General features: G+C 35.0%; 1 protein-coding gene across 8 annotated transcripts in view; it reads left to right on the top strand.

Annotated features, from left to right (window-relative positions):
* Nucleotides 1-14,254, top strand: part of POMT1 (protein O-mannosyltransferase 1) — a 59,516-nt gene that overhangs the window by 12,685 nt on the left and 32,577 nt on the right. For all 8 annotated transcript variants that reach the window (XM_074210888.1, XM_074210881.1, XM_074210885.1 and 5 more), the window contains 5 exons: nucleotides 3,411-3,522; nucleotides 5,484-5,549; nucleotides 5,636-5,729; nucleotides 6,001-6,156; nucleotides 13,498-13,628. In XM_074210888.1, coding sequence (XP_074066989.1) covers nucleotides 3,411-3,522; nucleotides 5,484-5,549; nucleotides 5,636-5,729; nucleotides 6,001-6,156; nucleotides 13,498-13,628 — 559 coding nt within the window. The remainder of the gene's footprint in view (nucleotides 1-3,410; nucleotides 3,523-5,483; nucleotides 5,550-5,635; nucleotides 5,730-6,000; nucleotides 6,157-13,497; nucleotides 13,629-14,254) is intronic.

Raw genomic sequence — 14,254 nt, 5'->3', positions numbered from 1 at the left:
GGAAAGGTAAGAAGAGTCCAGGTTATAAAGGACTTTGAATGTCGAAATATTTTATATTTGATTTTGGAGGTTATAAGGAGTTACTGAAGTTTATGGCATGGGGGTTGGGGACAGAGTGGGAAGGGATATGTTCATCTCTTTAGGAATATCACTTTGCTGAGCAGAGGATGAATGGGAATGGGGAAAAAACTTAAGGCAGGGAGACCAATCAGCAGGACTCTGCAGTGATCTAAGCATGAGGTGATAGTGGCTTATACTAGCCTTGTCAGCAGATATAGGGAGCCTATTCTTCTATTTCAAAGGTAGAATTGAGGACTTTGCAGTAGATTGGATATGGTGCTGAGGAGTAAAGGAGGGTAAGAAGTTGAAGATGGTTCTAGGATTGAGACTGGGGTGCCTAGGAGTATGATGATGCACAGTAATAAAGTACTTTGGAAGAAGGGAGGATTGAGGTGGGGTAGAAGGGGAAGATTTGTGTTCAGTTTTGGCCATCTTGAGTTTGATTTGTCTACTGGACATCCAGTTTCAGATGTTCAGGAGATGAGATTAGAAAGAGTACATCACTGGATAAGTAGTTCTGAGAATTATCAGTGTAGACAACATAATTTTATCTATGAGAACTGATGTAAACACTAAATGCAATAGCATAGAGGAAGAAGAGAAGAGGGTCCAGACATCCCTAGAAGACACCCATCATTTTCAGACAAGACCTATATAGTGATCCAGCAAAGGAGGAGACTAAGGAGAGTAGAACAAAAACTAGAATCCTTAAAAAGAAGAGGATGATTGACAATGTCAGAGACTTCAGAGAGGGCAAGAAGGATAAAGATTGAGAAAAAAGTATTACATAATTTAAAATTATTTTAATTAAGATTTTCAGTTAGTAAAACCTTGACTTTTCTCCCACACCTGATTGAAAAAGAAAGACAAAAACATAGTTGCAAATACACAGTCAAACAAAATAAATTCCTGGATTGACCATGTCCAAAAAACATCATCATTCTGCATTCTGTATCCTTTATCTCTCTATTAGGAGGTGGATACATATTTCATCATGACTCCTCAGGAATCAGTCATTACACTGATCAGTCTCTAAATCTTTCAGTTATTCGTCTTTAATGTTACCATCTTTCAGATTGTTCTGGCTCTGCTTCTCAGTTTTCATTCTTCATCAAATCATATAACTCCTCCAAGTTTGAAACCATCCTTGTCATCATTTCCATGACAATTACCTAGCCTTATTCAGTCTTTCCCCATTTGATAGGCACCTACCTCCCTATTTTTCATTTTTTTTTTTTGCCATCACACAAAGAACTGCTATAAATATTTTTGTCCAGCTTTAGGGTTTGTTTTGCTTGACACTACTCCTTCCCTTTATGTACCCAGCTCTGTTTGTGTGTGTGTGTCTGTCCCTCTCTTGACCACTTCAGATAATAGTAAGATTCAGGTGTCATCATCCCTTATTCCTTTCTCAACATTAGTACAGACTTTGTTTGCATACCTTATAATAAAACAAATAAGATAATTTTCTCTAACCTTCTCTTAGTTTTTTCTTCTTCCTCTCCCTTTCCTTTCTTCTTTTAAGATGATCAGAAAATAACTAAACTACTCCCAAATTTTGCTTGACTCCCTTTATGACCCCTGATAATAGTAGTTCTCAAGAGACACATATACCATCTCTCCATATTAGAATGTAACCACTTAAAAAATATAATCATTTATTCCTGTTTAGTCCCTTTTGATTTGTTGCTTATGTTTACCATTTCATTTTTCTCTTGATTTCTTTGTATCTCAGACTTTCTGTATAACTCTGGTCTCTTTCATTAGAAATGCTTAGAAATCCTCTATATTTCATTAAAGATCCATCCCCCCCCCAGTAGGATTATATTCAATTTTGTTGGGTAAGTTATTCTTGGCCTAAGCCTTTGCCTTCTCGAATACCATATTCTGAACTCTTGGCTTCTTTATATTCCTGGCTGCTGAGCCATATGTTATTCTGACTGTGGTTCCCTAGTTATTCTTTTCTTGCTGCTTGCAGTCTTTTTTCTTTGACCTGGAAACTCTGGATTGTGGCTACAATGTTTCCTAAGAATTTTTATTTTGAGGTTTCTTTCAGGAGGTGACCAGCAAATCCTATTTTCATTTTCCTCTCTGGCTTTTAGAGATATGGACAGTTTTCCATAATGATTTCTTGAAATATGATATCAGGACTCTGTTTTGATTCATAACATTCATAGTCCAGTGATTCTTTAATTTTATTTCTTCAAATGTTCCAAATTAGTTGTGTTGACCATAAGGTACCTTTTATTTTTTATCCCCCCCCCCCAGTCTTTTAACTTTGATTTTTCTTGCCTCATGGGGTTATTAGTTTCTCTTTGGTCATTCTAATTTTCATGGGGTTTTTAGCCAAGATTTTGTACCTTTGGTACCAAGCTGTTAATTCTCATTCTAGTTCTCCCTGGAACATATCTTTTGCCAGTTTTTCCTTCTAAGCTCTTAATTTCTTTTCTTTTTTTTTTTTTTTAGGTTTTTTGCAAAGCAAATGGGGTTAAGTGGCTTGCTCAAATCCACACAGCTAGGTAATTATTAAGTGTCTGAGACTGGATTTGAACCCAGGTACTCCTGGCTCCAAGGCCGGTACTTTATCCACTACGCCACCTAGGCGCCCCTGAGCTCTTAATTTCTAAAAACATTTTTAAACTCTTGATTCATCTCTTCTAAGAATTGTAGTTGATTTTGTGCTCAAGTTGTAGTTTTCTTTGAGATTTTCACTAAAAGATATTTTGTAATCAGTGTCAGATTTCTATTTTTTATTTACCCATTCTTCTAGTCTACTTCCTGACTTTGGACTTCATCTTAGAGTCAGGCTCTGGAGGGGGTATATGGACTTGTTCTAATGCTGTTTTCTTGGAATAGATAAATTGAGAGTTTTTCGAGTATTGTTAAGATGTGGATATGTTTGTAGTCAGTGGGGAAGCAGTCAGTAGATGAGGAACAATTGAAGATAAGTGAAAGAGAGGAAATTCAGGGAATTCTGCTGGAGGAGACAAAATGGAATGGGATCACTTATGCTTGTGTAGTTAAAGGAATTTGCTTTATCAAAGAGAAGGACCACTTCTTCATGTGAGCTGGGTCAGGGCAGAGACAGTGAGTGGCAGAAGGCATCTGAATGATGTGGAAGAAGGGAGAAAAAAAGAGCTGTTGGCTAATTGCCTCAATTTTGTCAATACAATAGAAGACAGTTTTCTCAATTGAGAGGTAGGGGAAGGAAAGATAGAAAGATAATAGAAAGTTTGAGCCACCTCAGTGAGTGGGATAGAGGGATAATTAAGAAAGTATAAAAGATTCTCAAATGTTTTGGGCTCATTTTCATATATTTGGTTGCTTATTTTTTTTCCTCCTTATCACAGAGAATTCTTTGATTACTCAGTCTAGGCTGATGCTATTGGAGTCATTATTAATTTTTTTTAATCTTCTGGCTATATTGTCCTACTTGAAGTTTTCCAATTCCCAGAAATACAGGTAAGGCTACTTTGATAAATCCTTCTTTAATAGAAATGATCCCTATATTGCTTGTTTTCCTATCAGACTTTTGCATTATATATACATATACATATACATATACATATACATATACATATACATATACATATACATATATATTTTTTAGTTTTTGCAAGGCAATGGGGTTAAGTGGCTTGTCCAAGGTCACACAGCTAGGTAATCATTAAGTGTCTGAGGCCGGATTTGAACTCAGATACTCCTGACTCCAGACTGGGTGCTCTATCCACTGTGCACCTAGTTGCCCCTGCATCTTGTATTTTGAAAGCATGCTTGATAAATTAATGTTAGTTTTCAAGTTATGTTAGGTAATGTTTATAGATACGTTGTATCTTTCTTTTATAGTGTTTACATTATTCACTCCTACCAAATTTGGCTCCTATTCTATCTACATTGTACACTGCATGTTTATATGTATGTGTATTCCTGTGCAATATATATGTGTAATTTGTCCACAGTCACGAAAATCTTAAGAGTTTTAAACAATATATTTGTAAATATAAATGTTGCATACTTAGAAAAACATAATTTGAAAGTTTAATTATTTAAATTTTCAAATATTTATTTTGTTTTATGCATTTCAAATAATTGACTTTACTTTTAACAAGAGGGACCACCCTTTCATTTAGCATTACATATCTGACAGTTTCTGGGTAATTGATTTCTAAATTAATTAATTTCTAAAAACATTAAAAGGTATATCAGTAGAGGAAGTTCTCTTGCTTTACCTCATCAGTCACCTGCTTTATCTCCATGACATTTTTTCTTCTGGGGTAATGTAAGAACTATCATGTATTCATCAAAACCTTGTTCTTTGGTGATCTTAAGGCTAGGATTACAAACTTTTTATTCACTGAACAGTAGTTAAAAGTTTTTACAAAGTCTAAAATTGACTAGTGGGATGTATATCACAAAATGGTAGTTATAATGAATTTTAATAAGCAGCATCAATATTTTTAAATTTAAATAATTAGCCTTTCAATTTTTTTTATGTTTGTACTATTTATCTTCTGAAGTTATTAAGGCTTTAAAATACACTAAGAAGGGGTGGCTTGATGGATGGCACAATGGATAAGGGCCCTGGCCTTGGAGTCAGGAGTACCTGAGTTCAAATCCGGCCTCAGAAACTTAATGATTACCTAGCTGTGTGGCCTTGGGCAAACCACTTAACCCCATTGCTTTGCAAAAGCCTAAAAAAAAAAAAAAATGCACTAAGACTTTGGAAGTGACAGCTAAGTGATGCAGTCAATAGAGCACTGGGCCTGGAGAAAAGAAAACCTGAATTCAAATGTGACCTCAAGATACTTATTAGTTGAGTGCCCCTGGGCAAGTCAAATAACCTCTATTTGTCTTGGAAGCAGCTCCATAGCTCAGTGGAAAGCACTGGGCCTAGAAGGTCCAAGAAGTATTGAGTTCAAATTTGATCTTAAACACTCACTTAGTTGTATAACTCTAGATAAGTCATTTGACCTCTGTTTACCTTAATTACTGGAGAAGTAAATGGCAAACCATTCCAGGATCTTTGCTGAGAAAACCCTATACAGAGTCACAAAAAATCAGGCATGGCTCAATATTAGAAAGATATTTTGGGACACCCTTTATCATATTTTTATTCTAGTTTTTTTTTATTTTTTTTATTTTTAACCTAACTCAAGTATATGACTTTACAAACTGTCCTTCATTCTGCTTCCTCTGAATGTGTACTCTACTGGGGAAATTCTGCAGAAGGAGAAGTCCTTCACGGATGATTTGGGTATAGAGTTATGAAGTGTTTATTGTATCTGGTGTCAATTTGTACCCAAATAATCCAGAGAAATTTCTCTCAGTGTCATCTTTGATTTTTTTTGTGTAATTTTGACAATAATATGAATATTTTTGACAATAAAATGAAAACTTTTTATGTTTTTGTTCTCTCATTCTAGCTCATTCTCTGTGAACTGGTGGGTTTGGCTAATCTTAACTGGAGTTTCTTGTTCTTGTGCAGTTGGGTAAGTTAAGTTGTTTTATTTAAATATGATTTGTCTACTCCACTTTATATATATCCCATTTTTTTTTCTTTATGGTATATTTTCAGAGTAAAATATATGGGCCTTTTCACTTATATACTGCTACTTACCATTGCTTCAGTCCATGCCTGGCACTTGATTGGAGACCAAACTTTATCAAATGTAGGTACTGAAATTGATTGTCAGATTTATTGTGTAGAAAACATAATTTCACATCAAGTATCACAAAAATACATCAGTGCTCTGATGTAAATGTAATTTGTCAGCTGCTTAATATGCACCTTGTCAGTTTGTTTAATAAGAAAAAAACCCATTAAAGTTAGTATGTTTTATATTTCCCAAGTGGGGATACAGTTAATAGATATAGTAGAAATTCAAAGTTCAGTTCAGCTTTGATAAAAAAGTAATCCTATGTTTTAAAATCTTCCAACAGGCTCGTGTTTTCTGTCACTTACTAGCCAGAGGAGTGGCCTTGTTAGTCATACCAGTAGTAATGTATTTATCTTTTTTCTACATACACCTGATGGTGCTATACCGTTCTGGGCCCCATGATCAAATTATGTCTAGTGCTTTCCAAGCCAGCTTGGAGGTAAGAAACAGAAATTGTAATTAAAACATCACCTAGAATTTTATCCTGTGAAACCATTATTAAAAAATAATAAATATTTTACATAGCACTTTAAGATTTGCTTTACATAATTTTTATTAAGTGAGAATTTGATGGAAAAATTCACATAATATTAAAAATCCATTCCAATTTGTTTTTTAACCCTTTTCATTCCTTCCATTATTGAGAAATCTGTTTTGCTTATGACTTGTCCATCCCTCATATTATCTTTCTTAATTCTTCTCATCCCTGTATCTTTGTGTGTGTGTGTGTGTGTGTGTGTGTGTGTGTGTGTATGTGTATGTGTATGTGTGTGTGTGTTCAACCCTCATTTTTGTTTGTTTCTGGTAAGAAGAAAGTTTATCTGATGCCCACTCCTTTTTATCTCTTCCTTCATGTTTCTATTCTTTCCCTCAACACTTAGTATATTTTTGATTTTACCTTCTTTTCTCATTCCCCTCTTAAAACTCATAATAGGGGTGGCTAGGTGGTACAGTGGATAGAGCACCAGCCCTGGAGTCAGGAGAACTTGAGTTCAAATCCAACATCAGACACTTAATAATTACCTAGCTGTGTGGCCCTGGGCAAGCCACTTAACCCCATTACCTTGCAGAAATCTTAAAAAAAAAAATAAGCCGTTTACCTCTAGGATGTATGGTTTTTCTTATTTAACCCCTTAAAACATTTTGTTTTTGTTTTTTAAAATTATGTTCAGTTCCAAATTCCCTCTCCTTCCATTTCTTCACCCCCACCTTAATTTTCTTTGAAAACTAATTACTTAAATAGTTCCCAGGATTTTCTGATCCTTTATGTTTCTATTTCAGAGTAATGACTCAATTGTGGTCTTTGCATCTGAAATGTTTGAAAGCCCCCTATTTCATTAAAGATCCATTTTTCTTTCCCCGTTCTCTGTAGGTTTATTCCCATCTTTGCAGGATAAATTATTTTTGACTTTAAGGTTTTTGGAATATTTTAAAGATCACCTCTTATTTTTAATAGAAGCTGCCAAGTCTTTTGTGATCATGGCTGTGGTTCCTTGGTACTTGAACTGCTTATTTCTGGATGTTGGCAGTGTTTTTTTCTTTAACAAGGAAATTCTGATTTTTAGCTATGACATTCCTGGGATTTTTCCTTTTGGTGTTTTTTTCTTAGGAGAAGATCAGTGAATTATTTCTATTTTCCACCTTGCCCTCTTGAGCTATCATGTCTAGGCTTTTTAACAATCAGTGCTGACAGGTAATCCAGTGATTTTAGAATTTTCTCTCTTTGTTTTCCCAGTTATTTGTTTTTGATCTTATATTTTCTCCTGATCTTCAGGGGGTTTTTGTATTTCATTCTAATATTTCTTGAAGTTTTATGAATATAATTAATTGGTTTGGTTTATTCTGGTTTTCAGGAATTCCTTTTTTTCTTTTTTTAATTATATAAATATTTTTTCCAATTATATGCAATAGTAGTTTCTACCAATCATTTTTTTTAAGATTTTCAATTTTATAATTCCCCCCCTCCTTTCCAACAGAAGGCAATCTGATAAACTTCTTTCTTTAATTTTTTTCTTAAATTTAAGGCATGGGGTTAAGTGATTTGCCCAAGGACACACAGCTAGGCAATTATTAAGTGTCTGAGACTGGATTTGAACTCCAGTCCTCCTGACTCCAGGGCCGGTGCTCTATCCACTGTGCCACCTACCTGCCCCCTGGTAATCTTTGTATTGTTTTCATGATATACATTAATCAAAATTGAATGTGTTGAGAGAAAAAAGCATATCCCTGAGGAAGAAATAAAACATTAAAGATAGAAAAATTATGTAGTACATATAAGACAACTTTTTTAAAAAATGAAGATAATAATCTTTGGTCTTTGTTTAAACTACACAATTCTTTGAATATAGATAATATTCTCTATCACAGATACCCTAAAATTGTCCCTGATTATTGCACTGATGGAGTGAGCAAGTCCATCTCTCTTGATTTCTAATAGAACAATAGTATTCCATAACATACATATATCAGCCATACCCCAATTGTTAAACATCCCCTTGATTTCCAATTTTTTGCCACTACAGAACTGCTATGAATATTTTTGTACATGTGATGTTTTTACCCTTTTTCATGATTTCTTCAGGATACAGACCTAGTACTGGTATTTTTAAAAAATTTTATTTATTTAAGACACTGGGGCAAAGTGATTTGCCCAAGGTCTCACAGTCAGGTAACTGTGGTGGTATTGACTGGATCAAAGGGTATGCACATTTTTATTGCTCTTTGGGCATAATTCCAAATTGCTCTCCAGAAAAGTTGGATCAGTTCATAGTTCCACCAACAATGCATTAATATGCCAGATTTCCCACATCCCTTCCAACATTGATCATTGCCCTTTTTTCATCATATTGGCCAATCTTGAGAGGTGTGAGGTGGTACTTCAGAGATGCTTTGATTTGAATTTCTCTAATCAGTAATGATTTAAAGCAAATTTTCATATGACTACAGATAGCTTTGATTTCCTCATTTGCAAATTGTCATTGTATATCCTTTGACCATTTGTCAATTGGGGAATATATTGCTTGTTCTTTTATAAATCTGACTCCATTCTCTATATATTTCAGAAATGAGTCCTTTGTAAGAAAGACGAGTTGTAAAAATTGTTTTCCAATTTACTTCACAGAAATTCCTTTTTTTTAAAGATTCACAGTTTTCTCTTTTCACCTCTTTATTCTCTTCCTACTTATTTACTACAGAGCTTTTATTTTCATTTTTAAAACTCTTATTTCATTTTTATAGGTATTGTCTTTGTGAAAAACTGTTTTTTTCTTTAAGTCTCTACTTGAAATTTTTTTAGTTTTGCAGTAGTTTTTTATATTGGATGATGTTTTCTTTGCTTTACTTACTTTTCCAGTTTGAGGTCCTGTGTATTGGCATTGTGCTACAGCAGGCTCCTCTCCCTGCTGTACTTTCTGATGAGATATTCAATCTGTTTTGTTTTGTATTGAATCTCCTCAATTATTGTTCTTGTCCCTGCCTCTGGGGATTCCTTCCCTCTGGATCCCTGGGAACTTCTCCAGTGTTTCAGGACAGTGTTTGGATCTCAGAGCACCTGAGCCTATATATCTGCCCTACATACCATGAGACCTTTCTGCCTCTCCCTGCTATCTGACCACTCTAGGACTGTTCTGCCCTCAAGATACCTAGCCTTGCTTGATGCATGTCCTAGTCTAATCTGGTTGTGCTGGGAGCTATGCTGTACTGCCATTGATGTGATAGCGCCTTCCCTTTTTCCCCCTCCCTTCCCTTTTTTATGCAGTTATGGAGTAGAACAGATCATTTAATGTAATTTCTCTTTGGATTTCTTGGTAATTATTCAGTCTTTTGAAAGCTTTGGGGTTTTGCTGGAGTGAGTATGTAAGAATCAAGTGACTTGCCTCCGGTTCAAGGCAATTATCTTAGTAGGAAGTTCTCCACTTTTATTTCTAAAGCATTAGTACTTATTGGTGTATGAGTAAAGGGTGAGGGTCTATTAGATTTTCTGATTGGCAACTGCTTTAGGCAATTTCAGGGTATAATACTGCAAATCAATCTTGGAATTTTTTTAGTCTAAGCAGTATTGTTCTTGTATTCAGTTATATTTTAGACTTATCTTGCATTTGGAGAGAAGTAATTATCCTTTTTTTTTAGGTTTGTTTTTGTTTTTGTTTTTTTTTGCAAGGCAGTATGGTTAAATGGCTTGCCCAAGGCCACACATCTAGGTAATTATTAATTAAGTGTCTGAGGCTGGATTTAAACTCAGGTACTCCTGACTCCAGGGCCAGTGCTCTATCCACTGCACCACCTGTCCTTCATTTTTGAAGAAGACCATAACATCAAGGAGGTGATACTTTGAGAAGCACATGAATTGCAAGGGCCATTGGTGACATAGAGTGGCTGGATCTCTGGCACTGGATTCAGGAGTTCGGATCTGGCCTTAACTTCCACTTACTAGCTATGTGACCTTGCTCAAATCACTTAACCCTGATTACCCGGCATCCAGGGCCATCTCCAGTTATCCTGATTCATATTTGGCCACTGGACCCAGATGACTTTGGAGGAGAAAGTGAGGCTGGTGACTTAGCACAGCACCCACTTGCTCAAATCCAATTTCATGTGCTTATCATGGCATCACCTCCCAGATGTTCTGATCTTCTTTGAATTTGAAGGACAGTGGTGGCTAGGTGGCGTAGTGAATAAAGCACCGACCTTGGAGTCAGGAGTACCTGGGTTCAAATCCGATCTCAGACACTTAATAATTACCTAGCTGTGTGGCCTTGGGCAAGCCACTTAACCCCATTTGCCTTGCAAAAAAAAAAAGAATATGAAGGACAAAACATTACAATTACTATTATTATTAGACTCATCTTGCAAGTATGCAAATATGCAATTTGCATTGACAGCATATTTAATGAGTATATCAATAGAAAAAAACAGATTTTTTTCACAAGCAATATTCCACAGTAGACTGCATCTTTACTAGCCCATAATTGACTGAAAGACATAGAATTTACAATATCTTACTGATCTTACTATTTACTTTTTATTTTAAAATTTCTTCAAAATTAACAAGTATTTATTTTCTTTCTTTTACTTTTTTTAAAAAGAGAACAGTAAAACCTTTGTAAATAAATATGTACAGTCATGTGCTCACTTTTGAATTGTTTTAAAATCATTTGATTCAGCGGAGCAGAACTTACTGGTAAATATCAGAAATATATAGTTGTACACCTATTCCTACTAAAAACACCAGAGAGTGTAGGAATAAATGGACTATTCCTTAGAATAATAAGCAGTATCTATCAACAAGCATTATATTCAATGGAGAGAGTCTAGAGGATTCCCAGTAAGATCAGGGGGTGAAACAAGGATGCCTATTATCATGTCCTATTCAATATCATATTAGAAATGTTAGCTTCAGCAATTAGAGAAGGAAAAAGAAATGGAAGGAATTAGAATTGGGAATGAAGAGACAAAACTCTCACTCTTTGCAGATGACATGATGGGTCTACCTAGAGAATCCCAAGAAATCATCCAAAAAACTACTGGAAAGAATTAGCAATTTTAGCAAAGTTGCAGGATATAAAATAAACCCTCATAAATCTTCACCTTTTCTATATATGTCTAGCAAGATGCAGCAGGAAGAGCTAGAAAGAGAAATCCCAGAAAATATAAAATACCTGGGAGTCTACTTGTCAAGGTAGACTCAGAAACTTTTTGAAAACAATTACAAAACACTTCTCACACAAATTAAATCAGATTTAAATAACTGGGCAAGCATCAACTTCTCATGGATAGGTAGAGCTAATATAATAAAAATGACAGTTCTACCAAAACTAAACTACCTGTTTAGTACCCTACCAATCAAAATTCCAAAAAGTTACTTTAATGAGTTAGAAAAAGGTGTAAGTAAATTCATATGGAGGAATAAAAAGGCAAGAATTTCCAGGGATTTAATGAAAAAAAAGTTCAAAAGAAGGGGGCTTAGCCCTACCTAATCTAAAATTATATTATAAAGTATCAGTCATCAAAACTGCCTGGTATTGGCTAAGAAATAGTGGTAGACCAGTGGAATAGACTAGGTGCAGTAGTAGGAAATGACTGTAGTAATCTGTTGGTTAAACCCAAAGAGTCCAGCTATTGGGATAAAAACTCTCTCTTTGATAAAACCTTCTGGGAAAATTGGAAGTTAGTATGGAAGAAACTTAGATTAGACCAACACCTCACACCCTATACCAAGATAAGATCCAAATGAATACAGGATTTAGACTAGACATAAACAAAACAATTCTATAAGCAAACTAGAAGGTCGAGGACTAGTTTACCTGTCAGATCTATGGAAAGGGGAACAGTTTATGACTAAGGAAGAGATGGAGAACATCACTGAAAACAAACTAGATGATTTTTCATTCCATTAAATTAAAAAGTTTTTGCACAGACAAAACCACTGTAACCAAGATCAAAAGAAATGTAGTAAACTGGGAAACAATCTTTACAACTAATGTTTCTGACAAAGGACTGATTTCTAAAATATACAGAGAACTGAGTCATTTTTTTTTTTAAAAAAGTCATTTCCCCAATTGACAAATGGTCTAAGGATATGCAAAGGAAATTTACAGATGAGGAGATCAAACCAATCCATAGTCATATGAAAAATTGCTCTAAATCATTACTTATTAGAGAAATGCAAATTAAAGCTTCTCTTAGGTACCTCACACCTTTCAGACTGCCCAATATGACCAGAAAGGATAATGATCATTGTTGTAAGGGTTGTAGGAAATCTGGGACACTATTACATTGTTGGTGGAGCTGTGAACTCGTCCAACCTTTCTGGAGAGAAATTTGGAACTATGCCCAAAGGGCAACAAAAATGAGCATACCCTTTGATCCAGCAATACCACTACTGGGTCTATACCTTGAAGAGATGATGAAAAAGGGTAAAAACATCACTTGTACAAAAATATTCATTAGCAGCCCTGTTTGTGGTGGCAAAGAATTGGAAATCAAGTAAATGTCCTTCAGTTGGGGAATGTCTTAGCAAACTGTGGTATATGTATGTCATGGAACACTATTATTCTATTAGAAACCACGAGGGATGGGAATTCAGGGAAGTCTGGAGGGATTTGCATGAATTGATGCTGAGTGAGATGAGCAGAACCAGAAAAACACTGTACACCCTAACAGCAACATAGGGGCAATGATCAACCTTGATGGACTTGCTCATTCCCTCAGTGCAACAATCAGGGACAATTTGTGGCTGTCTGCAGTGGAGAATACCATCTGTATCTAGAGAAAGAACTGTGGAGTTCGAACAAAAACCAAGGATTATTACCTTTAATTTAGGGGGGAAAAAACCTGATATCTTATTGTCTGATCTTGCTATCTCTTATACTCTGTGTTTCTTCCTTAAGGATGTGATTTCTGTCTCATCACATTCAATTTGGATCAGTGCATACCAAGGAAACATTGTAAAGACTGGCAAATTACCTTCAGTGGGGGTGAGGGAAGGGAAGTAAGATTAGGGGAAAAATTGTAAAACTCAAAAATCTTTAAAAAAAAAATTTTAAAAAGAAATGTATGGCTGTACAAAAATCTTCTTGTCCTATTATTTCTTCAGTGGTAGTTATCAAAATAAATCTAAGCAAGCATGCATCAGTCATTCTGAATGGCTTTGCTAGTTAAAAATGAATGACTTTATAAGCTTCTTTTCCAGATTGTTTGCTATCTCTGGTTGAAATTTTAAATTGTTTTTGTTGTTTTGGGTTTTTTTTTTTTTTTTTTTTTTTTTTTTTTTTTTTTTTAGGGTGGATTAGCTCGGATCACACAAGGCCAACCACTAGAAGTAGCCTATGGCTCCCAGATTACCCTGAGAAATGTTTTAGGCAAACCCATGCCGTGCTGGCTTCATTCACATAAGAATACCTACCCTATCAGGTAATAAACATGAACATTTTGCATCTTAAAATGGATAAACATCCTAGAAATGTGTTTGAGCAGACTGACCTTAAAGAGCTTGGTGATTGACAAACTAATCATTTTGAAAATGCCTGCTCTGTAAATTTCGCCAGGGATTTAATGGATAACTTTTTATGTTGATATTATGATGGTTTCTCTTTTTAAAGTCTTGAAGACATTAAATTAAATTTGGTAAGTAAAGGAGTCAGATTATCTCTAAACTAATTGAATGGTTAGTCTGAAGTTGTGAAAAGTAGGTATTATAGTTTAAAGTAGGCCACCAAATTCTTACTTGGGAGAAATTCTTCCAGATTTACTCAGAATGGATGAGAATGAATTATAATCATCTAAACTGTAAAATAAGAGACTTGAACTAGTGGAACTCTACAGTTTCCTTCTTCTCAGAGATTTTATCTATATCAGTCATATATATATATATATATATAAAGGAGTGCTTGTTGAGAGCTAAGGGAAGGAAGGAGGAAATTCAACATTTATTAAGTGCCTTTTATGTGCCAGACATTATGCTAAGCCCTGAGAATCCAATAATTACAAAAACAAAAATGTAAGATCCCTAACTTTCAGAAGTTTGTATTCTAATGGAG

This window comes from Macrotis lagotis, chromosome 1 (assembly GCF_037893015.1).
Source record: "Macrotis lagotis isolate mMagLag1 chromosome 1, bilby.v1.9.chrom.fasta, whole genome shotgun sequence".
NCBI lineage: Eukaryota > Metazoa > Chordata > Mammalia > Peramelemorphia > Peramelidae > Macrotis > Macrotis lagotis.
This window is presented reverse-complemented; position numbering and strand designations above follow the sequence as displayed.